The sequence below is a fragment of the Nannobrachium achirus genome (genome assembly GCF_963921795.1).
Source record: "Nannobrachium achirus genome assembly, chromosome: 19".
Lineage (NCBI taxonomy): Eukaryota > Metazoa > Chordata > Actinopteri > Myctophiformes > Myctophidae > Nannobrachium > Nannobrachium achirus.
Window position 1 is genome coordinate 43,650,338 of NC_137826.1, and position 25,616 is coordinate 43,675,953.

Sequence of the window (25,616 nt, forward strand, 5' to 3'; positions counted from 1 at the left end):
TGAGCCCAAGTATGGAGACCTGAAGTGGAAGAAAGTCTTGCGTTGAGCACAGACGAGCTGCTGTGGGTGTGAGTGCAGTGCGTCCGTTAGAGCGCACACACGTGGGTGTATGAGTGTGTATGTGCTCGACCAATCCAGTGAGTGTGTGTGTGTGTGTGTGAGAGACGGGGCTGAGGTGGACCAGGCTATGTGCACCTCTCAGACGGAGAACTGTCCGGTGCTGGAGAAGTGAAGGAGCGGACCGAGGAGGATTTGCGAGAGGAGCAGCCATGGGGCTCGGACAATCCAGCAAGCCTCCTGTCACTGGGGACAGCGGAGAGGGTGAGCCATGCACATTCTACATCATACTTATATGGATTTTAAAAGAATCTTGATTCAAATGTAGATTATGATACAGGGACATGCAGAGAATGTTAGGGAGGCAGGGGCTGACATTTCTAAAAGGGCCATTTGGTACAAAATATAGAAAATAACTTGGAGGTTGGCTATTTTCAGTGCTTTATACCACACTGAACTAATCAAGTCAGTACTGGAGATGTGGCGTACAGCATGGATTTCTACACAGAGGGCAATTCTTTCAACATAAAATGCAGCATTCAAGTTCAGGAGAACTTTTCCATAGCTTCAGCTTATGGCATGGAAAAGAGAACATTTTCATTTATTTCACCATAGTAAAAACTGCATGCATGGTCTGGATAGGGCACTTTTTACAGACGGATAAAAGGGCTGGGGCTCAAGCCCCCTTTGATGTATGTGGTGCCTGTTATGATATGTGTGTATTAATTAGTGTGGTTGCTAGAGACAATGCATTATTGAATCTCGTCCGAGATGTCTTTTTGTCCAGCAAAGTGAACCTGATTTTTGTTAGCCTTTGCACAAGAGAAAAGTGTTAACATGTTTAAACCTTTTAACTGAAGTTATCTGGGTTGTAAGGCCAGATATCTTGGACAAAATAATGTCCGGTCAAATGTCCTGCTTCACTTGACATCACAATTATCCAATATAAATAGTAAGACAGAATTCATTTCCCAGCAGGATTCCTCACAACTCAGTGCAACCACACTGGCAATTTCCCCAAAGATTGTACTTTTAGTTTATGCTATATTTAATAGATACAGATAGATAGTGACAAACTGCGGGTAAACTGCACCTGTAAAAGTACAATAATGTGTCATATCATTATAACATTATCAACAGGAGTTGAACCTGTTAAAGAAGCCTTGGCCCACATCCACGGGGAACGTCTGCACTCATGCATGTCCTCATATCATTTACCTACAGTAGTCACTTTAGTCACTCTGAGGAACTCATTGTTTTCAGTACAAATGTACCTGTCATGATAATTACTCATGCGAGGCACGGCTAATGTAATGAATAATAAGGTTTCGCCTCTCAACTGTGAACGAAGTATCACCTCGGCCAATGTCTGCTGATGTAATGAGAATTTGCCTTTGTGATTAGGGCCACAATGGTGCCTATACACAGTTTCATAAGCATTATTTATTATGGAATATAATCGCATGTCTGTAGCTTAAAGGCCTGCTGACACGCCCCAAAATTATAATACTACAGTAGATCATGTGGTCTCTCTGAAAATGGTCTGAAATAGTCTGAAACTCATGTCACAGTGTAATCTGCCCCTCGCACCCCCAACAACAGCTGACCAGTACAGTAAGTAGTCTAAGTACAGTCAATTAATTTGATTGGCTTATAATTGCACATTCCCACAATGACATCATAAAAATGTTAACTCTTTAAATATTAACTTTTTAAAGTGACAGTACCCCTTTAGGTGACAGTACCCCTTTAAGATGGTCAGTATCCTTCATGTTCTGAAAAGTAATTAATCAAAATCCTGTTGACTGTTTTTGTCTTTTCTTAATGCTGTTAAGAGTCACGGCCATCTGTTTAGCTGTAGTTTACGGGCTGGGCTCACCACCAAGCCAAGCATCAAGGGAGCTGCTGCTTGGAAGTGGGCTCTTCATTTATTCCTTTTCCTTAAGTGGATAATGCAATGTGAAGCCATTGATCTAAGTAGAGTAAATCTCTCTATGAAGGTATTAACTTTGGCTTCACGCCAAAGAGTTTACATAAGAGTCACGTGGCATTTACTTCTGTCTGCAATTTACAATTTACAATTTAGGCATTTAGAAGACGCCCTTAATTCAGAGCGATTTACAATAAGCAAGGTAATACATCAATACATCAACATCAATACATCAAATGCATAGAAATAGTAATCTAAGAAAAACCTATGTAGACCAAGCCCCTATTCAGTAAAAACATAATAAAAACAAAAAAGTATGGTCATTGAGGATAGGCAAGTGCTACGGAAATGCTATGGGCTAAGGTGGAGTCTGAAGAGGTGGGTCTTCAGACCACGGCGGAAGCTAGAGAGTGAGTCTGCAGTTCTAAGTGCAACAGGGAGTTTTTATTTGATTTGAGTAATTATTTGGACGATGCTGAACATTATGAATGATCTTCGTTGTCGTTGGACATTTTTTTTTTGGCGTCCTGCAAATAAATTGGAAGCATCATGTTTGTTTTCATGTGCTCTACAAAGCGTAATCACATAAAAAAAAAAAAACATCAGGGAACCTGTTTTCTATTTTACTTCTGCTGAAAATCGAAAGGAAATAGTCTAGTTGTCCTCAATCTAATAAAATGGGCCAGGTGGCTGTAGGCTGATGATGGTTAAAGAAGTGAGCCTGTGACCTGAATGTCCGCTGCATGCTCTGAGTCCCAGGGGTGGGCAGGGAAAATGCTGGAGTGAAACTTTCCCCCTCCGTCAAAACACTGCCAAGGTGCCCCTGAGCACAAACACCGCGAGCAGCTGCTCCAGTGGCCAGCAGCAGAATCACAGCGTGTGCTTTCACTGGCCAGTTCCAAGGTGTGAATGTGTGGAGGTGAAAAGCTACAAAACCTTTTCCCTGTATATATAAACATTAAGCGTTCCGCGAACCGTGGCCAATGCCAAGCTCTGCGAGACGGACATACATACACACAAAGCCAGATGTAGGAGTGCTTAGCACACAGCAAGAACCTTCTCGACACATTCACATCCTGCATGACGAAGCATGTGCTGACAACTGAGTGATGCACCAAAACCAAATCTATGTTTGTTGGATACTTTCTTTCCATTGGATGCCGTATTTGAATCTGTCTGTATCCACTGATAGGAGAGAAGGCTATTATTGGATAGCTGTCTTGTTCAGTCAGGGCTGGAAAATGTCACACACTCATGACTGCAGGTCCCTGGAGCTCACATTGCTCAATATGCAGACTTCCTTCTGTCAGTTTGACCAGTGGAAAATAAACTATTACCACTAGACCGGCACCGGAAGACTCGAGAACGATGAAAGTCAGGAAGGATGGAAGTTGGAAACAATGTTAATTTTGACAGCATATCCTGATTTAGTTTAGTCTTAAAGGGGTTCCAGACGATACGCGGTCTCCGCGTCCTAGTAATTAAATTTCAATAGGAGGTGGCCGTTTATTTTGGTGGCGTGGAGAAGTTTAGGGGCGCAGCGAGGCAGGCGGGCGCAGTCCTGTGAAATCACTGCACACGTGCTTGTTTGTGCATGCGTACGCGGGCGGCGAGAGCTGGATTGGCGTTTACTCGCTGAGCGAGTGTGTTTGTGTATCACAGCGGTCCCCGCTGATCCTAGCGGGAGCCCCCGCGGCAACCGCTGCCCGTCTGTAGGGCCCTTTAGTCTTTTGAATATCATGTTTTTACTCATGGTTGCATGCTGAAAATAGCCGAAATACAAGCTTGTAGATCTGCATCTCTGATGTCATCATCAGAGACTTACAAACCGACTCAAGTTTGAAGTCGTTCGGTTGAGCGGCTCTCGAGTTACAAGAACTAAGAGACGGACAGAGTAGGAAGATGGCTGATATAAGTGTCAGAGTGGCCGGAGACATCAGCTTGTTGCACTAGTCCATGCTTCTCTGCCGTAACTATACGACCTCCGCCAAGGGACCCTCTAATTATCTGACTCTCAGTGGAACTCTAGTGACATCACCTGGTATAATCATCAGGTTGGTAATGAAAACCAGAATATAGGCTACTCAGAACTCCGTTGCAGGGACGTGCAGAGAATGTTTGGCTGAAATTCCTAAAAGGGCAATATCAAAAATAGCAGACCTCCAAGCTCACAACGCGTCGCACTGCAACGTGTTGTTACTTGTTTGATGTCTATGTGTGCACATACCTGCTCCGTTGCACACAATGGAGAGAGTAAAGGCCGGTCTAAATGTTGAGCTCTAAAAGAAACTGTTGCCCATGACTGTTGGCCAGTGGGAGAATACCATAGTGATGAAAATAGACCATGCCTTTACTCGGCGGAGACAAGAGATCATGCCATTGCCAGTTTTAAAATTCACATCAGGGATATGCTCTAATTTGGAGGTCTGAATACCCAGACTGTTGTCCTTTGACATTATTGTTATTGCTGTGACATTGCAGCACGGAGTGATCATTCTTCCTTTTACTGTCCTATATTCCAAGACGTGTGTGTGTGTGTGTGTGTGTGTGTGTGTGTGTGTGTGTGTGTGTGTGTGTGTGTGTGTGTGTGTGTGTGTGTGTGTGTGTGTGTGTGTGTGTGTGTGTGTGTGTGTGTGTGTGTGTGTGAGCAAGAGAGAGACATGATTAATGTGAAAGAAAGAAAGAAAGAAAGAAAGAAAGAAAGAAAGAAAGAAAGAAAGAAAGAAAGAAAGAAAGAAAGATGCATAAGGAAGTAAGAGGTCATGGTAATCATCGCACACACACACACACACACACACACACACACACACACACACACACACACACACACACACACACACACACACACACACACACACACACACACACACACACACACACACACACACACACACACACACACACACACACACACACAAAATGCTACTTTAAAACATAATTACATGTAAGCAACAAAGTAGATTTACAGTAGATGTACAATATTCCACTCATAGTTGTTGACACATTTCAGTGAGGGCTAACGGCATCATGTTTCGGTCAGTGCTGGACTGGTTGCATCGCCGAGAACGGAATGTTAACAAGGTCTCCGACTGTGACGACTTGAAGCAAATGGACCTATACTTTCCTTGCATGATTTGAGTGCACCGCTACATCATTAGCATACAGTACTCTCTCACATTGCAGCTCTGAAGATGCCAAAGGGGTTTGTGCAAGCGTTTCCTCTGGGTATTCTAAAGGTGTCACTCCCAGGGAATACAGTATAGGAGGTTAACTTGACAGAGAGCTAGAACGTGATATTGTTGTGGTATCTCTAGTCCTTCCAGTGGCTCAGGGGGTTGAGCAGCTGTTTGGGAACCGTACGATCCCAGGCCCTCCCAGAGTGTCAAAGTGTCCTTGAGCAAGACTATGAACCCCTAATTGCTCCCGATGAGCAGGTTGGTGCCTTGCACAGTTTCCTCTGCCATCGGTGTACGGATGTGTCCGTGAATGTAATGCAAAATCTATGCAGTATTATAAATGCACCATTTAGTTTTGATTTATTAGCGAGTCTTCTTTCTTCTTTGCAGAATAATGTCTAAACATAATGTGAAGAATAATGTCTAAACCTAAACATTCAATCAATTTATCATTCACGGCTAACAATTATCAAACTAGCTTGAACGTTACTCAAGAGCTTTTAACTTGCTGAGAGCAAGTATGTGAAAAGAGAAGTACTATTAGTTCAGTGATCAGAATCAGGATGACATTTTACTTGGTCAATGTTCACTTATGAGTGTGAGAAACACACCTCTGCACAGAGTTTGATGTAATGACACTCACGGACATTGCAGCTGTAATGTACATCTAGGTTTGTGTATATCATTGTGCACTGAAAGTACATGCAGCAGTGCAGGACATTTAATCAAATACTGTACTACTGTAATGGACTACAATGAGTATTCACATTTTTCAACACTTTATACTTCTATTCCAATACATCTCAGAGGAAATATATTGTACTTTTTACTCCACTACTCCACACCTGTACTCTACTTCAATACTTGAAAATAGCTGATCTTCAGTGTCAAATCACTACTAGGGGTGTAACGATACATTTAATAGCGATTCGATACATATCACGATACATGGTTGACGATACGATACATGGACGATATTGGTTCATTCATGGTGATACGATACGATTCGATTCAATGATTTAAAATCAATATAGTAACTATTTAGCAAAGACATTAAATCTGTGTGAAAGGTGTGGATAGTGCAGGTTTTAAAGGGAAACATGTCTTATTATGGATATAAATAAGTAAACACAGTGATTATCTGCCAAATACATGGACATTGTATTTTGACAAACCTGCACCTTGACATGAACCCAGAGATTACACACATTTATCGATAGACCAGTGTAGCTATATGGAAAGGAAAAGTCATTAAACCCCTCCTTTTCATTTTTTCTTCTTAAAAATGCTAAATACAATGCACAAGTAGGTAGTATCGATACAATCGATTCTTTGCACTGCCGATTCGATACGATACAAAATAAAACGATACGATTCGATTTTAGCTGTTTTCATTTCGATATACTTCGATTTTTTAAGTTAAAAACGATATTTCGATACAGTTACTATATCGTTACACCCCTAATCACTACACATTGTGGGCTTAGATTGGCTATTTTCTTTTCTTTTTCTTGTGTAATGGGATATTCCTAATACTTTTGCTTTGGTACTTTTTGATGCCAATACTTATGCACGTGAATGGAGGACCTTTGCTTATAACATTATTGTAACAGTATTTCTTCGTTGTGGTATTGCTGCTTTTACTTATTAAACATCCGAGTTCCTCCTCCACCACTGATCACATGGATGCCTTGTTATGCATGCATTCTAGCCGTCCTCCTCCCTGAGGCTTGGCTCTAGGAAGCGCTGGGTTCATTGACGGGGCCCTGTGAGCAATGGACCCACAGGATATGTTATAGTTGTCACAGCAACGCTCTGTCTGGGAGCTGGGAGCTTTCCTGAAGTGGTCCACAGGTGTGTGAGCTGGAGGGGGGAGGGGGGGGGGGGGGCAGCTGTTCATAATCTTTTTGTTTTGTATGACAAAAGGGTTTCTCTTCAATTTAATAAAAATGTACTTTATTGGCATGAAAGTTTAGAACATGCCAGGCTGTCTTTTGTAATGAGAATTCCTTCTTCAGTAATCCTCCTGTGTTCCATCAATGTAAAAATCCTGTCTCTCTGTCTCTCTCTCCTCTCTGTCTGTTTCCAATCTAACTCCTCTTGGAATCCATCTGAGCTTGTGTTCAATGTATTGCTCATTTGATCAATTTAAGCGCAGTTGCGTCTAATGCCGTCCTCTCACTGTACTCGTGTCAACTTCATATTTGAATAGGCCCTGTAATGTTGTCGGGTGCTGTGTTACTGTACTTCATCTTTTAATGTTTTAAGTTCAAAGAGAGAGAGAGAGAGAGAGAGAGCATGCGAGAGACACAGAGAGAGAGAGAGAGACAGACAGACAGAGGAAATAGAGGGGAAGAGCTCATCAGACATCATTCCACCAAGGTGCTCAGGAGCAATATGTATGAACTAATTATCTACTACTATTCACTTAGCCACTTAGCACGCAACGGAGCAGGCTACTTCAGTGGTAGGCCTATATATAACCTACCTTTGTTACTGAGCAGGGACTCCACTATAAGCCACAATGATGGAGGTTAATTTAGCGAGACCACCTGCCTTGATGGAATACACAGTTGACATTAAAACAAAAACACTAATGCCAAAGCATTCACTTCAATTACTCCACTCCCCAGTGTCTGTGTGCATGTGTGCATGTGTGCGCGCGTGCGTGCGTGCATGAGTGCGCGCGCGCCTGCGTGTGTGCGTGCGTGCGTGCGTGTTTGTGTGACCTCATATGGTCCCATTCAGGGTAAGTTATATAAACGCTAAGTAGGACTGGTGGAAGAGCCGCTGATACAGGACTAGCAGAGCATGGCATTATCTGTCACATCCAATACATCCACTCTGACTCATGGCAATATGTGTGTGTGTGTGTGTGTGTGTGTGTGTGTGTGTGTGTGTGTGTGTGTGTGTGTGTGTGTGTGTGTGTGTGTGTGTGTGTGTGTGTGTGTGCATGCGATAGGGTGGGTGTGGGTGTGCATAAGTGGGTGCCTGTGTGTGTGCGTGCATGCGTTAGGGCTCGGCGATAGGACTTGAAAATAATCAATGCCATGATTATTTCAAACTTTTGCTTAAATCACGATTAATAACTCACCAGATGCTGAAGACGCGTGCACCAATTCCCACAATGCAACGGGAGATAACGTGATCAGGAAATCCGGTTTTCCAATACAGGCAAGTGTTATGAGATTCACAAAAGTGGATTTATCTCGTAATCTAACTCCAGATCACATTCATGTTTAAAACGAGCCCTTCTCTACCAACCGTTACAAAAGCACTGATTGCCACGATTGTCATTTTTCCGTCCTGAGTGAAAGAAAATGCTATCGCTGCAAAAAAACTGAAGTATTCAGATTACATTTATTCAGATTGCTTTTTACTGCGAGCCTCAGAAATAAGGAAAAAACAATAAAATAACCTGGCACTCAGCGATTAAATCATTGTTTAATCAACGGAATCCACAATGTGTTAAGAATCTACTTACAAACACACAAGTGTGAACTTGGAGATCTCTTGCTACTGTATATTTGCAGTTTTTGTATTGCTTCGTTGTTATAGGCTACAGTATAAGAAATCAAAAACAATACATATATACATCTTGATTATTTCGATTAACCTACACGAGCAAGATGAAGACGGTTATTGGATCTAAAAATTGGTTTCGATATAATTTTGGTTAATTGCCCAGTCCAGTGTGTGTGTGTATGTGTGTGTGTGTGTGTGTGTGTGTGTGTGTGTGTGTGTGTGTGTGTGTGTGTGTGTGTGTGTGTGTGTGTGTGTGTACTGTATATTCACTGTTGCTACTGTAGTTGAAATGTGCAATGCGTGATTGCTCTGACAGTATGTGTGTTTTCTAGTGTGTGTGTGTGCGTGCGTGCGTGCGTGCATGTGTGTGGGGTCAGACAGTGGGTGGTAGCTTTTCCATCCTTGGGGCAAACAGCAGAGCAGGAGAAACATTGTGTCCCCTGGTTGCCATGGTAGCCAAAAACAAACAGGCTCCATCCACTTTTAAATTGACATAAATGTACTATTACCTGTGACAGAGAATCAGCGAGTAACCTCTGGGTCAGTGTGCGTGTGTGCGTGCGTGCGTGCGTGCGTGCGTGTGTGTGTGGACAGGGAATTACTACTTTGTGGGGACCTCATGTCCCCACAAAGATAGTACAATCGGAGGAAAAAAACAAGTGGGGACAAATTAATAGGTCCCCAGAAGGTGTTTAGGGGTTAGGTTAAGGGTTAGGGTTAGGGTTGGGGTTAAAAATGAATGGAATGTCCCCACAAAGATAGTAGACTATGAAACATAGATTACTTTAAAAGAACAACATGCCATGTTCATTGCAGGGACGTGCAGAGAATGTTAGAGAGGCAGGGGCTGACATTTCTAAAAGGGCCCTTTTTGTGAAAATATCCAAGCTCACAACAGTTGTGAGCTTGGAGGTCGGCTATTTTCGATGCTTGGTTTCTACGCAGAGAGGACAATTCTTTCAACATAAGATGTTGCGTTCAAGTTCAGGAGAGTTTGGACAAGGCAATTCTCTTGAATGCTGCCTTCAGCTATGGCATGAAAAGAGGACATTTGCATTGCTTTAACCATAGTAAAAACGGCATTCATGGTCTGGAGAGGGCACTTTTTTACAGACGGATAAAAAGGCAGGGGCTCAAACCCCATTTGATGTGTATGTGTGCACGTGCCTGGTTCACTGTGCTTTTGACTCTGCCTGCCTCAGTGTGAGTATAGCATCAGTAAAACAATGACACAGTGTATACTGTATGTCGATACTCCACACGAGCCATATGCAGATGCTACCAAACCCTACATTTGTATAATTCTGAGGTATTTTTACTTGGCAGAGTTAAGTAAGTAACACGTGGCAGAGTTAAATAAGAAATGTGAGTACTTTTTCCACCACTGCATGTTGAGGGTCCTGAAAACAATTTCACTTTGACCCACTGGTGCCACAAATGGGAGAATGTTAATTGTATGTTGTCACAGAAACATTATTATTTCATGGACCAGTCTCCTCCAAATGAGTCATTACTCATGTGACACTGTATATGCCTTCCAAAATCAGTGGGAGGAGACTTGGTCACGACTTGGTCACTTGACATTTTTTGTGCCTTTCTAGTTCATTTTTATCTTTGGAATAGAGCTGGGCTGGATATAACATTGATAGCCAAATGATATGACACTAGATATTGTCTTTTTCCGGTCTTAAAGGACATATTTAGCCATAACACTCACCTTTTATTTTCTCTAATTACAATCTAAAATATGAACCCTTGTTGTAAAAAAGTTGTCCTTTAAAGAATATGCATAACAGTTATGTGATTCCATTTTAAGAACGGCTCCAGCTGAGTTAAACGAACATCTTCTGAAAGCACTAAGGTCATCCCTAAAATATTGTCACATCATCGATATCAAGGTACTCTGTCAGAAATGTCTAGTATGATATTTTACTTTAGAAAGAAACATTCAATTTCTATTTTGTAAAAATAATCTCTGTCCTCTTCTTCTGTCCCCAGTCAACTTCGACCACTTCCAGATTCTAAGGGCTATCGGAAAAGGGAGCTTCGGAAAAGTAAGTGTTTTATTATTCTGGGACCTTATCATAATTGAAAACGGCAAACCAATTCCCCTTGCATTTTTAAGTCTCAGGGCTAGTGGCACTGAATCAAGCACACAGCTAGCCAGTTTATATTGAACTGTCAAGGTATTGAACCTTTTGGCTGTTGGTTCACTCTGGCCTCAGGGCGACCCTGATGGTGCGCTGGCTGTTATTGTGTATGACCTAACTGGCTTTGTGTCAGATTTCTGGAGCCAGCACTTTGTGGATCTACAGTGTGAGGCTCGGTGTAAAGCGATAGCCCTAGCCATCATCTGACCTCTGATTATTTATCATATGCCGTGCAGTGTCTCCAAACACGCATCGACTCCAATCTGCCACACATGCACACTGTCTGTGTTGGGCAGACTAGACACGCACGCATGCACGCACGCATGCACGCACGCACACATGGACGCACGCACGCACACACGGACACACGCACGCTGATCAGCTATTTGGCCTATTTTCCAATATAATAATGACGTCCACAAAAACAACGCAGGATTGGAAGTGGTTAATTTGGCACAATAATCATAAATTATCATTATTATTATTATTATTATTACCCTTATTAAAAAACATTTAAAATAGTGAAAATAGCCGATCTACAAGCACACAACAACCGCAAGGCGTTGTGTGCTTGTAGATCGGCTATTTTCACCACTTTTGTGCGAAACTTTGGTAGGGCTTTAATTTACGAGAAAAAAAAACATACAGATTTGAAACGTTGGAGATACAAAGTTCCTGCCCGACAGCGACGATTTGAAGTTTCCGAAAACTTCAGTCAGGATTTAGAAGGCATTTTTAGAATCGTCCGTCAGTCCTAAAAGGGTTTCTTTCATTTTGCTCCACTTTCCTCATATTGAAAACCTGTGCACTACACCCTTGTATAGGAGCTGTTGTGCAGATAAGCAGCGTAATCATCACAGTGGCTGGCAGGCCGTTGAACAGAAGAAGGAGATGTGATCTTGGGCCGGGCTGATTGAGCAGCGCTGCTCCACAGATCTCTGCCTCAGATAGACACACTCACTGACTCATATTGATGCTCAAAGTAAAGCACACAAAGCAGCACCAGGCAGCAAGCAGTGGTGTAAAGTAAATAATTACATTTACTTAAGTACTGTACTTAAAGGGCCAGTTCACCTCTGGGACAACCAGATCTTATTTTATTGTTGTTTGGGACAAGATCAACACAATCCTGAGTAAGTTTTTGTGTTCAATCTGTGTTTTGAGATATTTTAGTATTTCAGCATGAATGATGATGCATTTTGCATCATATGATGCAGCATGATGACTCATATGATCCGAAATGCATCATCATTCATGCTGAAATACTAAAATATCTCAAAACACAGATTGAACACAAAAAATAACTCAGGATTGTGTTGATCATGTCACAAACAACAATAAAATAATATCTGGTTGTCCCAGAGGTGAACTGGCCCTTTAAGTAAAGATGTACGGTATTTGTACTTTACTTGAGTGTTTGGTTACATGTCTCCATTCCGACATGTCTCCATTCCGACACTAACCCTATACCTAACCCTAGGTCAATGTCGGAGTGGAGACATGTCGGAATGGAGAGCAGCCCCCACATTTATTTGAGATCTTTAGTTAATAGTTACTTTGTAGATCGATTATTATTACAAAACATACATTAACCACTTCAACCTTATATCCATTTCGGCCAATTGAAAATAGCAGAGCTACAAGCTCACAATGCGACGCATGGTGAGCTTGTAGATCTGTTATTTTCCAAATATTTTTATACTCGAAAACTTGAAATGGGAGATTCTGCACAATGCGTATACTTGCTACTTTTGGTAATTTAAATACATTTTCAAGACAATACTTTTGTACTTTTACTCAAGTACAATTTGAATTCCGGACTTTTACTTGTTGCAGAGTAGCCTACTTCTACATTGCATTATTGATACTTTTAAAAATGAAATGTAAAAAATGCAAGTACTTTTTCCACTACTGCCAGCAAGAGATAGAAACATAGTAAACTACCGCCTTGTCATGTTTTTTTTCCTTCTTAAATTAACTTCATTCTTTATCGTACAAGAATGATATGCAAAAGTTCAAAGCCGATCTAGATCAGTTATTCTTGCTATTTTCAAAATAAGTTTTGAAGTGAAAGTGGTTCAGTCAATTCATCCATTGGAACACATACAGGTTCTTTTGACCATTTACCCAAAAAGTGGTTTTGGACATAAGAGATTTCCACTCGGTTAAGGCGGATATTAACGTACAGCATAGTGGAAATGCCATCTTTCAATGTAGAGCAAGGTAGTCTACAGCCCATATCCCATCTAGATGCAGCTAAAATACACAGCGTTTGCAGCCAGCAACTCAGGATGTCTAATTTTATCTTTTCCTCTCCGCTGCATGATGGAAAGCCTCTGTATTCATTTTCAAAGCGGTGCCAATAGTAAGGCTCAGTAACAAAGCAGTCTGAGTGGATTTATGTGAAGCATTCAGAGAGATGGTTACTTAAGGGGAACACACACTGGACGCGGAGGCGGCGCGGAGGCGCCGCGTCAAAACATACGGCCCCATTATTTTCAATGAACTGACCCACACCGGCGGCGTCAGACGCGCGCAGTCGCGGCTCTGGCGCCTCGCCTGCCGCGCTGATACGCCACTGTTCTATTTTTCCAGCGTTGCCGCGCGTTGAACATGTTCTCCCATGGTTCTCCCCACCGGGGAAATGGATGTGCTGTGTGGCAGCCTATGGTGGCAGCGCGCCGCATCCAGTTGGGGTTACCGTGCGGCACTTCATGTGCGTCGATACCGCGACGCGACGCTGCGCAGCCGTTCGCGTCCAGTGTGTGCTCCGCTTCAGTGTCCTTGTAGTTTGGCCATTCTATGGATTATAAGAGGTTGACCTCAAACAAATTGCAAAAGAAACGCTTTCAACAATTTTTGTTTCATAAATATGTTAGTAACAACATATCAAAAGTCCTACGAAATCTGAGTTGTGGAACACATTGAAAAAGCTGCTGAAAGTTTGGATCCCATTAACTTTACTATACAGGAAAAATAATACACAAAATAAATCTGCTTTAAGTTTAAGTAGCATGTAAGGGGTCAAACAAAACAACACAAAAAACATTCCTTGGGCTAAAATGGCCACACAAAACTATGGTTTAGTGACGAGTCATCACTTTTGACAGTTTTGTGAGAGCCGTTTTTAGCCCAAGGAATGTTTTTCGTGCAAAACAAATGCAATTTCAATGGATTCAGAATCATGATAAACCCCTAGTTTGACTCCTCACATGCTACTTAAAGCAGATTTTTTTTTTAATTTGTATTTTTTTTCACTGCATGGTAAAGTTAATGAGACCCAAACTTTCAGCAGCTTTTTCAATATGTTCCACAACTCGGATTTTTGGATTAATTTGATACAGTATGTTGTTACTAACATATTTGTGAAACAAAAAGAGTTGAAAGGGTTTCTGTTGCAATTTGTTTGAGGTTAACCCCTTATAATCCATAAAATGCCCAGACTATATTACTTGAACTTGAACTTGCATTTAGCAATAATAGCTAACAGCATTACTCTCAGAAACAAAATCACGACTGTGAAAATTGTTGGAGTTTCCCAGGAGAGGGCTTGATCAATGGCCCGAAGGATAAGCATTTAGAGGTGTCTGACCCTTCCTTTCTAATTACACCCAAACTGCAGGGCATGGCAGAAGCGAGCAGCAGCTGGTGTGATTGATGCAATTCTCACAGTTCAGCAAGACATAAATTTGTAATTGTGTGCCTTGCCACGGTGTGTGGCTTCATGAATCAGTTAGAAAAGTAAATACCCGTGAATCTTTCTTAACCGTGTCGAAGGATGAAGGCACAAAGAAGCAAAGTTGTCAGACAATTGTAAACTTCAGAGAAAACCCTGAGTTGAATCAACACAGTCAAGGATGTATGCTATGTAATGCCTAGGACTGCAACAGCCGAGCGCACACACAGAGAAAAGGAATAACTGTTTGAGTAGGCAGGGGTGTCGCACCAAATTCTGGGCCCTGGGTACTTTTAACTATTGAAAAATAGCAGATATACTAGCTCGCAGCGTGTCACTCAACTTGTAGATCTGCTATTTTTTAAAACCCTGTGTTTCTATGTCAGTGGTGCTCGAACTTTACTTTTTCACGCGAAGGACCCCCAAAATGATATGTATTTGGCCACGGACTCCCATCTCAAAATATTCAGTTCCAAGGGACCCCCAGAAGCAAAATTTGAGTTACAAATGTTCGCTTAAAAAATACATATATTCAAAGCACACAAAGCAGCACTCCGTGCCGTGCTGTGAGCTTGTATATCTGCAATTTTTTAATAGCTAAAATAATTAAGGCTCCTCCACCTTGGGCCCTAGTAACTCAGTCCCACTTTCCCCCCCTTGTGACGCCCCTGTGAGTAGGTGTTTGAATAGGCAATCAATGGCTGAATGAAACAACCTTGTCGCCCCATAGGTTTGCATTGTGCAGAAGAAGGACACTAAGAAAATGTACGCCATGAAGTACATGAACAAGCTGAAGTGTGTGGAGAGGAACGAAGTGCGGAATGTCTTCAAAGAACTGCAGATCATGAAGAATCTTGAGCACCCTTTTCTCGTCAACTTCTGGTAAGCCACCGTTGTGTGTGTGTGTGTGTGCGTGCGTGCGTGCGTGCGTGCGTGCGTGCGTGCGTGCGTGCGTGCGTGCGTGCGCACAGGCTTAATGCACAGACTTTGTGTGCTGCATCACTGGGCACCAACCTTTGGGTGGGAATCAAACGGCAGGGCAAACGTGAAGACTCAACTATCGTCAAAAGAGCGCCGAAATATTGAAGCAATGGTTGCTGAAGGAGCGCTAAAGCGGTGACACACGCTGAGTGAAGCATTTGAACATTTTTTGCGCAGTTCAGGTCTCAAGTTGTACATTTTTATTTCTATAAAGCCTTTGTGTTGGACCCTTGCCTTCAGACCTCTAATTCATGACAATGTGAATGCTTTACCAGTTCCATTTTCGCCTTTTTCTTTGGTGATACTGTAGCTCCCTGTCCATTAAAGCAGTGAAGTACAGTGTGCGCCATTAAAGTAACACCTTGCATGTGTGGGTTTTTGGATGAGTCAGTGTTGACCACTGCAGAATACCCACGTGCACCTCGTCGCGTCTCACTCCCCTAGGCTGCTAAAAGCTAAATGTGCTTCGCTTGAATTCACTCGCTGATCTGAGATCTAACTTTTACAGGCATTATTACTCACTTCTCTTGGCAGCGCTATCGCTGCACCCACAACTTTGACCGAGCGCAGTAAGTGGTGCATCGTTAAAAGTATCAGCTGCTTACGCCAAACACATTTCTGTCATTCACATTTCTCTGTAATACGCAACGTCGTTAATTCCTTGTGTCAATCATGGTTGTATCAAAAGATTTAAAAAAAGTAAAAAAAAAATTACAGTATGATTGACTTTTGGCTGTGTCAACTTTTGGCTGCCTACACCACACTCGATTAGCGAGTCCATTCAAGTGCTTTTGGGTGAGAGAGACAGAGATACAGAGAGAGAGGACCGGGTGATTAGCTTGCAGGATTTATTGTTATTGCCCATCTTATTAAAAGCCAATGCCTTATGCCTTTTAGTAAATGTATAGCCCAGTGATTCATTAGGGTTTAAAACTTGGAATGGGTTCTTTGTTGTCCTCAGTGTCGCTGTCCATGGTGCTTAAGCAGTCTATAGGGTCTTTAGTCTACCACTCTGTGATTATAGATTACTAGAAGCTGGGCCGCCCTTCGGGCGGCCCAGCGTCTAGTCGGCGACCTGGCCAACTCGGGAACTATGTAAATAGGGAATGAATGCCCCGCCCTTTAATGCAAATCCCATTATACTGTTGTCATAGGACCCGTTTTGACCATCTGTGTCCATTTATGCCCATATATGGAGATATCTGTATCTGTCTGTCTGTCGGCGTCCATTTTATGTCCATATATGGAGATCACTGCAGATATAGTTCTGGGTCCATTTTATGCCCATATATGCCCATATATGGAGTTATCTGTCTATCTGCGTCCATTTTATGCCCATATATGGAGATCTCTGTATCTGTCTGTCTGTGTCCCTTTTATCCCCATTATGGAGATCTCTGTATCTGTCTGTGCCTCCGACTGTGTTGCAGACACATGTGCTGGTTCCCCCTTTAATGCAAACCCCATTATACCTGTTGTCATAGGACCCGTTTTGACCATCTGTTTGCCTGTGTCCATTTATGCCCATATATGGAGTATCTGTCTGTGCCTCCGACTGTGTTGCAGACACAGTGCCGGTTCCCCCTTTAATGCAAACCCCATTATACCTGTTGTCATAGGACCCGTTTTGACCATCTGTTTGCCTGTGTCCATTTATGCCCATATATGGAGATATCTGTATCTGTCTGTCTGCGTCCACTTTATGCCCATATATGGAGATCTTTGACCATCTGTTTGCCTGTGTCCATTTATGTCCATATATGGAGATATATGTATCTGTCTGTCTGCATCCATTTTATGCCCATATATGGAGATCTATGCAGACACAGTGCCAGTTCCGGAAAATGCTGATGTCAGACATCAGAATCCGAACCTGGGGTTTGCATTAAAGAGGGAACCGGCACTGTGTCTGCAACACAGTCGGAGGCACAGACAGATACAGAGATCTCCATAATGGGAATAAAGGGACACAGACAAACAGATGGAGGAGGAGACAAACTTAATGCAAACCCCATTATACCTGTTGTCATAGGACCCGTTTTGACCATCTGTTTGCCTGTGTCCATTTATGCCCATATATGGAGATATCTGTATCTGTCTGTCTGCGTCCACTTTATGCCCATATATGGAGATCTTTCACCATCTGTTTGCCTGTGTCCATTTATGCCCATATATGGAGATATCTGTATCTGTCTGTCTGCATCCATTTTATGCCCATATATGGAGATCTATGCAGACACAGTGTCAGTTCCGGAAAATCCTGATGTCAGACATCAGAATCCGAACCTTTCGTGCTGGTTACAGAAAATCGTGTATCGGGTCGGGTCGAGGCCGAGCACTGCACTACCTGCTGTGGTGGGGAACGCGTGTGCCGAATTTGAAATAGGGAATGAATGCCCCACCCTTTAATGCAAACCCCATGAATGCCCCACCCTTTAATGCAAACCCCAATATACCTGTTGTCATAGGACCCGTTTTGACCATCTGTTTGCCTTTGTCCACTTATGCCCATATATGAAGATCTCTGGACACACAGTACCGGTTGCGGAAAACTCTGATGTCAGACATCAGCTCCGCATACAGGCATTCATTTTATTCCCATATATGGAGAACGCGCGTGCCGGTGGGACGAACGGTTCTCGAGATATGCGGATTACATACATACACACTCACAGAGATTTTTTGTTGACTCATGTGGCGTACGTGATGTCAGAGCCTTTTATGAGGTGATGTCACAAATCTCACAATGAGTCAGCGCTTGCACCGATTTCCGCCCCTGTATCTGCCCATATGCCCATATATGGAGATCTCTGTATCAGTCTGTGTTCCTTTTATGCCTATATACGGAGATATCTGTCTATATATGCCCATATACTGTATGGAGATCTCTGTATCTGCCCATATGCCCATATATGGAGTTCTCAGTCTTATGCCCATATACGGAGATATCTGTCGGTTCGAGGCAAGGCCCGGCACTGCAGTGATGTCACAATGAGTCAGCGCTTGCGCCCGGCACTGCAGTGATGTCACAATGACCGATTTTGCGCCGATTTCCTCCGGAACAGCCTGATGTCAACAATCAGCCCCGCATAAGGAGATTCCGAACGTTTCGCGCCGGTTAGGGAAAACCGCGCGTCGGGTCGGGTCGAGGCCCGGCACTGCACTCCGTGCCGCGGCGGGGAGCGCGCGTGCCGAATCTGAAGCCGGTGGGACGAACGGTTCTCGAGATACGCGGATTACAAACACACACGCAGAGACTTCTCGCATTTATAGATAGATGTGTTTGTGTCAAAAGATCACATTTTGTTTCATGGTTTCTGATATGGGCCTTTATATGGTAAGGGCTGCTACAGCGTGTTTTAGCAAAACGTAACACAGTTGTTGCTGTTTTCCTTTTCTTTTTTTAAGTTTTTGGGTCAAGGCGGGGGACAGGGTTGGCAGCGCACAGCATCCCCTAATCAAAACATCCTCCTGAAGCTATGTGTGGTGGATTGCACTGGTCCCCAATATTTTTCACATTTTTTAAAAGACTAGAAAGACTAGAAGACCGAAACCGGCCAACTCGGGAACGATGTAAATAGGGAATGAATGCCACGCCCTTTAATGCAAACCTCATTATACCTGTTGTCATAGGAGCTGTTTTGACCATCTGTTTGCTTTTGTCCATTTATGCCCATATATGGAGATATGTCTGTCTGCGTCCATTTTATGCCCATATATGGAGATCTCTGTATCTGTCTGTCTGTGTCCCTTTTATGACCGTGTAGGGAGATCTTTGTATCTGTTTGTCTGTGTCCCTTTGTGCCCATTATGAAGATCTCTGTATCTGACTGTGCCTCTGACTGTGTTGCAGACACAGTGCCGGTTCCGGAAAACCCTGATGTCAGACATCAGCTCCACGTATAGGGTCGGTCGAGACCGGGAACTGCACTCCCCGCTGCGGCGGGAAACACACGTATCGGGTTTGGTCGAGGCCGGGCACCGAAGTCTGTGTTGACTCATGTGGCATAAGTGATGTCAGAGCCTTTTTGCCAGTTCCGGAAATCCGGAAGGAATAACAATCAGACTAGAAAGAAGCAATTGGAAAATACAAGTGTAATCGACAAATGTTTCATGCCTGGATGTTTCATTTTAACCTCTCAAGAGTTAAATTATTGTTTAACATCTGCACTTAGTAATTTACAAGAAGTCAACAAAATTAGACTGTAGAAATATTGTTATATTGATCAACATTGGCCTGTTATCTCTCCTATGGCACCAACGTCAATACAGCATGGAATTGTGGACAAAATCTTATCCAACGATAACAATAATTCTACGTTTTGGGTCTGAGACTCTAAATCTCATCAAATGGTGGTCCGTGGCTCAAATGCTGAATAAATAATGGTCCTTGATATGAAAAAGGTTGAAAACCACCGGTCTAGAGGGAAAAAAAGGGAGGGCGGCCAAGTATAGACTCCTGGGGGACGATGTCCGCAGGGTTTAAGTGCTTAGAAAAGTACGTACACAGAATGTACAAAGAACTGTACAATTGCATTACACTGCATTGTGCCAATGCAGTGTATGTGCGGGACAAAAGCATAATGCAGCTCTTTCACACAGATGCAGCACCGCTGTACTGTAAGCAGCAGTCTTATACTGTTACTGTACCCAGGGGCGTCACACCAAATTCTGGGCCCTGGGTACAAGGATTCACTGCGGGCCCCCCATGAATGTTAACTATTGAAAAATAGCAGATATACAAGCTCACAGCGTGGCACCGAGTGCCGCGCTGCGAGCTTGTAGATCTGCTATTTTTGAAAAATCTTGAAAATGTGTGCCAAGAAACCTATGTTTCCATGTCAGTGATGCTCAGACTTTTTCATGTGAAGGACCCCCCCATCTCAAAATATTTAGTTCCAGGGACACCCCAGAAGCAAACTTTGAGTTACAAATGTTCACTTAAAAAATACATATATTCAAAGATTTGCGCACATTTTCACGACTTTTCAAAAATAGCAGATCTACAAGCTCGCAGCGCGGCACTCGTTGCCGCGCTGTGAGCTTGTATATCTGCTATTTTTCAATAGCTAAAGTTAATAGGGCCCCTCCACCTTGGGCCCTAGTAACTCAGTCGTCCCACTTTCCTACCCCTTGTGACGCCCCTGACTGTACCTGATCAGCACTCCTACGCCGTGCTATAGTAAATTAAAATGAACCAGTGGTTTCAGAGAGAGAGAAAGAGGAAGAGAGAGTGAGAGAGAGAGTGAGTGAGTGAGTGGCTGCAGAATGGCACGTCGTTCGGCGTAAAGGAGAGAGCAGTCAATCCGCGCAGTCCCTGTGGTCCACTTTATGAAATACAGGCCTCAGTTCTAATGGTCCCTAATGCTCGCTGATCTAATTTTCTCCTCATATTCTCAAATTGTTTCTCTCCCGTGTTATTCCACCCACCTCCGTTCGCCAGGTAGGTAATGGACCTATCATAACAACGGTTAGTTGTTTATTCAAATGCTGAATAAATAGTTAGTTGTTTATTCCCCCACACACACACACAAGAAAAACACAGCGCTCTTTTTTTTTCAGGCCTCGGAATTGCAGCGAGTTTTTTTTTTAACAATGAGATTCGATTATTTAGACGCAGAATCTCCCTGGGTCTCTCTCTCTCTCACTCCCCCCTCTCGCCAACATGCCCTCCTCCTTTCCCTGCTTCTCTCATCTCTCTCTCTCTCCATTTGCCTCCTGTTTTGAGAACAATTCATTATACCGGGCACATATTGGCAGAGAGCACTATGCCCGCATCGATAGCAAAATATCTTAATTACCTAATTTGTGGGCAGCAAAGCATCAGCCGCCCCAGAGTGGGCGAGGATGCAAGGAGACAGGGAAGGAGAGGAGGAGGCGAGGAGATAGGAAAGTACAGTATAGTGAACAGTGCCAGTGCTCTCTAGCCTGCCTGCCTGCCTCCCTTCCTGCATGCTTGCTTTGCTAGCTTGATTGCCTGCTGCGTCATGTAATACCGCCAATAAAGGGAGGAAGAAAAAAAGAAAACTGTCTGGGGTTAATGCTTTTGGCAGCGATTAAAACGTCCTGGGCCGGGGGGGGGGGGGGGGGGGGGATATACCCGACAATTGTGCTTGGGTCAGCTCTTGTGCTCTCTCTCTCTCTCTATCTCTCTCTCTATCTTTGTCTATCTCTCGCTCTTTGTCTCTGTCTGTCTGTCTGTCTTGTCTTTATCTCTCTGTCGCTCTGTCAATTCCTCTCTGGGCTGGTGCACATTAAGTTTGTCCTGAGTGAAGTGTTCAAGGTCAGATATAGAGAGAGAGAAGTGATATAGTGTTATGGACGGTGTAGTACTGGGCTGGAAGAGGCTAGCCTGAGGAAAAGATAGTAAACTTCTCCTCTTCTTTCTCACTCTCTCTGCCTGTCGTCTCTTCCCTCATTTTCTCCATTAATCTCTCTGTAGTCATCTGTCCCCATAGCTCAGGTGTCTATTCGCTGTTCATTTATGTGGCAATTAAAAACCGATGCATTTACCATCTGCTGGATTTTCAGCTCCAGTGTTCCCTCACATGCCGTTTAACAACACAGCAGACTACTGTACCGTACCATATAGTAGGTAAACACGTGACTCCATAAAAGGCACTGTAACTTACAAAACTGGGCAAGGTCCAATTCCTCTGAATATGCTGATTAGTTGTGGTTGTCTTTAGGGCAATTGCGTCATTGTTATTGCAAAAGTACTGTGTGTGCAAAAAATTAAGTTTTGCTGCGCTTTCACAGTACTTGCACATGTAATCTAAAATCGACAGGCTTCATTGGAAATGTTGTGCTTATACAGTATATTTTAATTTCCGATAACTTCTAAGCTCTTATTTTTGGTTTTAAGCTTGAAAAGAAATCGATCGCCTCCTCAGCCTTCCCCCTTTTCACTAAAACATTTAAAATAATGTTTATGTGTGCTTGTGATGTCAGATTAAAAAATATATATATACACTTTTTAAATAAATACATGAACACTGTTAAAGATAATTCACCCTATACTGTAGCCCTGCCACAAAGTATAAACCATTTCAGTTTAAAAAAGGGGTATTTATTAAAGTATTTTTCTGTTTACTTTTACAACTTCGCCCAGCAGTCGGCTGTTCAGATGGCTCCGATGAGCGCATGCATGAGGACATGAGGACATGAGGACAGAGCTGTCAGTGGTTCAGTGTCTTTGACACGTATAGACTGCGTACAGCCAAGGGTCCAACGTCCCACGCCCAGATGGTCTCCCTAGCTTCTACCCAGTCTGCTACGTGCCTTGAATCTCATGCAAGGACAACAACCTCTGCAGTGTTGTTGCCAAGGCTTCTTATTGAAATGCCAGCAGCATTATGGACGGGCAGCTCTTTGTGTCCTAGTGTGTACAGCTAAATGCCAATCTGTAAGTGGAGCCCCTCACTGGCACCACCTGGCTGTGTACATACGCCCAATGCCAGGGTTACTGTATGTATAGGCTACTCCAGTGGTTCTCAAAGTGGGGCCCGGGTACCCCCAGGTGTCCTTGAAGGGGTTCCAGGGGGTCCCCAGCCAAATGATTGATAGAATGTGAACCAAATGGACCCTTATGTGCCTGTAACTCTGAGAGCTCTCAAGAGTTAGGGTAAAATAACGCTGATTTAGCCTGAGGCCCCAGAGATAAACATTTTATCAAATGGGGTAGTTGGCTTAATCCTTGAAAGTAAAATGGTTGAGAATCACTGCTATGGCTGTAAAAAATCTTCTCTTAAGGGTGTCCCTGGCGTATCTTTTCAAACGGGGGTCCGCGGGCTAAAGGGGGGGACACCTGCTGTGGACGGCGCGTGTCAAAACATCTGCCCCTGTTATTTTCAATGAACGTACCCACACCAGCGGTGTCAGTCACGCGCAGGCGCGCGTTCACGCCTCGTCCGCCACTTCGATACGCCACTGTTCTATTTTCCAGGTGTTGCCGCGCGGTGAAAAACTTTCCGCAGACGCTCTGCAGCCAATGTGTGTGTATATGTGTCAATTTGGGGGTCCTTGACATGAAAAAGTTTGAGAACCACTGATGTACTCACACTGTCAAGGAGAGAGAGACTCGGAGAGCAAGTGTGTGTGTGTGTGTGTGTGTGTGTGTGTGTGTGTGTGTGTGTGTGTGTGAGAGAGAGAGTCAGCAACTCATGCTATGCATCCTGCTAAACTCAGATTAAGGGCTGTTCCTTAGGGTTCCATTGAGTTTTTCCACCACTGGGCCGTTTTCCCTTCATGCCCCGTCAGTGATTCTCATAGATAAATCAAAGGGTTTACATAACGGCATGGTGAAATGGATTGAGATGTCTTTAATGTCACACTGCCTTCTCGTCCATGGGTTTTACTGTACTTCCTCTGTTTGCTGACGCAGGGGAAACGGTATTGAGTGAGACGTATTCTTGCACTGTAAGTACTGTCGTACAGTAAATACAGAGAATCCAATGACTGCAAGCTATGCAACATGTCCTCCCTGTGAGCTACATGTATGCATGATTTGTGTGTGTGTGTGTGTGTGTGTGTGTGTGTGTGTGTGTGTGTTTGTGTGCGTGCGTGCGTGCATGTGTGTGCGTGCACCTGACCTGGCACAATCTGCACCTGGCTCAATGCCAACAAATTACACCTGGGCAAAACCAAATCAATCCTCTTTAGCTCAAGTCATAACCTTAGCAACGTCGATAACTTCACATCAAGTGGTTGACAATGTAATAACACGAAAAAACGAAATTACCTACTTGGGTTGCATCCTTGAGGCAAATCTGTCCAGTGAAAAGATGACTACAAAGGTAATCAAAAAAATCAACCAACAAACTCGTTTCTTATAGAGGATCGCCCAGATGGCGGTCATTAATAATACACAGAAGACTCCAGCGGGTGCATTCATTCAGCCCCTCTATGACAATGGAGTCCACGTATGGTATCGCGACGCCTCAAAGGCCCTAGAAAAACAGCCCAAAACAAACTAATTAGGGTCCTGCTTAACCTTCCTTATCGGGTTCAACTCACCACTAGTCACCAGTCTAGCATGGGGTGGCTCAAAGTAGATGACAGGGTACAGCATCTTGCAATGGGCCTGGTGTACAAGATACACTACACCTCCAAGATACCTATGTACCTGACAAAATACTTCCAACACGTCAAGGATGTCCACAATTACAACACCAGAGGCATTGCCACAGATCATGTTCAACCCAGATTCAGCTCAAACACATGGTCAAATTCGGTCTCCTGCTATACCACTAAAATGTGGAACGCCCTACTGAAGGTCTTAAAGGAGTGTAAATACCTAACTTCCTTTAAAACCGCTCTGAAAAACTACTTACAGGCGGCTGCCACTCGAAACTGGTAACATTAAACCTAGCCTAACCTTCCTCTCCCCCTGAAAACATGGCCATCAATAGGGTACACTACTGTTTTTGTGAATCTCTTATTAAGTATGCATGTATACTGTCCTTAGTGGGAGTGAATGTGTCATTACGTACAGAGCTATCCATATGTGCCTTTTACACTGGAATACCAGTATGTTGCTAATCTAGACTGAGTGGCCTTGTGGTTAGAGTGTCCGTCCTGAGATTGGTCGGTCATGACAGGGTTCAGTCCCCGGCTGGATCAGACTATAAGAAATGGGACCTCCCTGCTTGGCATCAAGTTGGATTGGGGTTTGGATTGGGCCCCTGCTACATATTAGCATCATGTCCAGGGTGTGTACTGATCATGCCATGGGGGAGGTACTTGCAGTCTTGGGTATACTTTTAAAAGTAACTTGTTACGTTACAGCGTTATTGCCATTAAAACGTATCCGTTACGTTACAGTGTTACCTTCTGACAAAAGTAGCTTGTTAGATCATTTTTGCGTTACCGACAGTTAAAACCCACCTGCGACGAAGTTTGGTAAACATAAAATCCAGAGTGCAGGCACTGTATAATTTACAGAACTAGGTAGGTGTCTTAGAAACCTAACCTAATAGTCTTCATATATCACTGTCAAGTAAACTTTGCGAACATTCATCTCCAAAATGTTGTATAGCTACCTGAGTCTACTGACTAATGTACCATATCTCATTAATTCATCTGAACCATTAAATAAAGTATTGTAGGTTACCAGGAACAAG

General features: G+C 43.3%; 1 protein-coding gene across 1 annotated transcript in view; it reads left to right on the forward strand.

Moving 5' to 3' along the window:
* Positions 1 to 269: 269 nt before the first annotated feature.
* The window catches only part of stk32a (serine/threonine kinase 32A), a gene marked incomplete at both ends in the record, with an annotated part of 196,378 nt that continues 171,031 nt past the window's right edge, over positions 270 to 25,616 (forward strand). The window contains 3 exons of the mRNA XM_080749165.1: positions 270 to 321; positions 10,687 to 10,742; positions 15,245 to 15,396. Coding sequence (XP_080605291.1) covers positions 270 to 321; positions 10,687 to 10,742; positions 15,245 to 15,396 — 260 coding nt within the window. The remainder of the gene's footprint in view (positions 322 to 10,686; positions 10,743 to 15,244; positions 15,397 to 25,616) is intronic.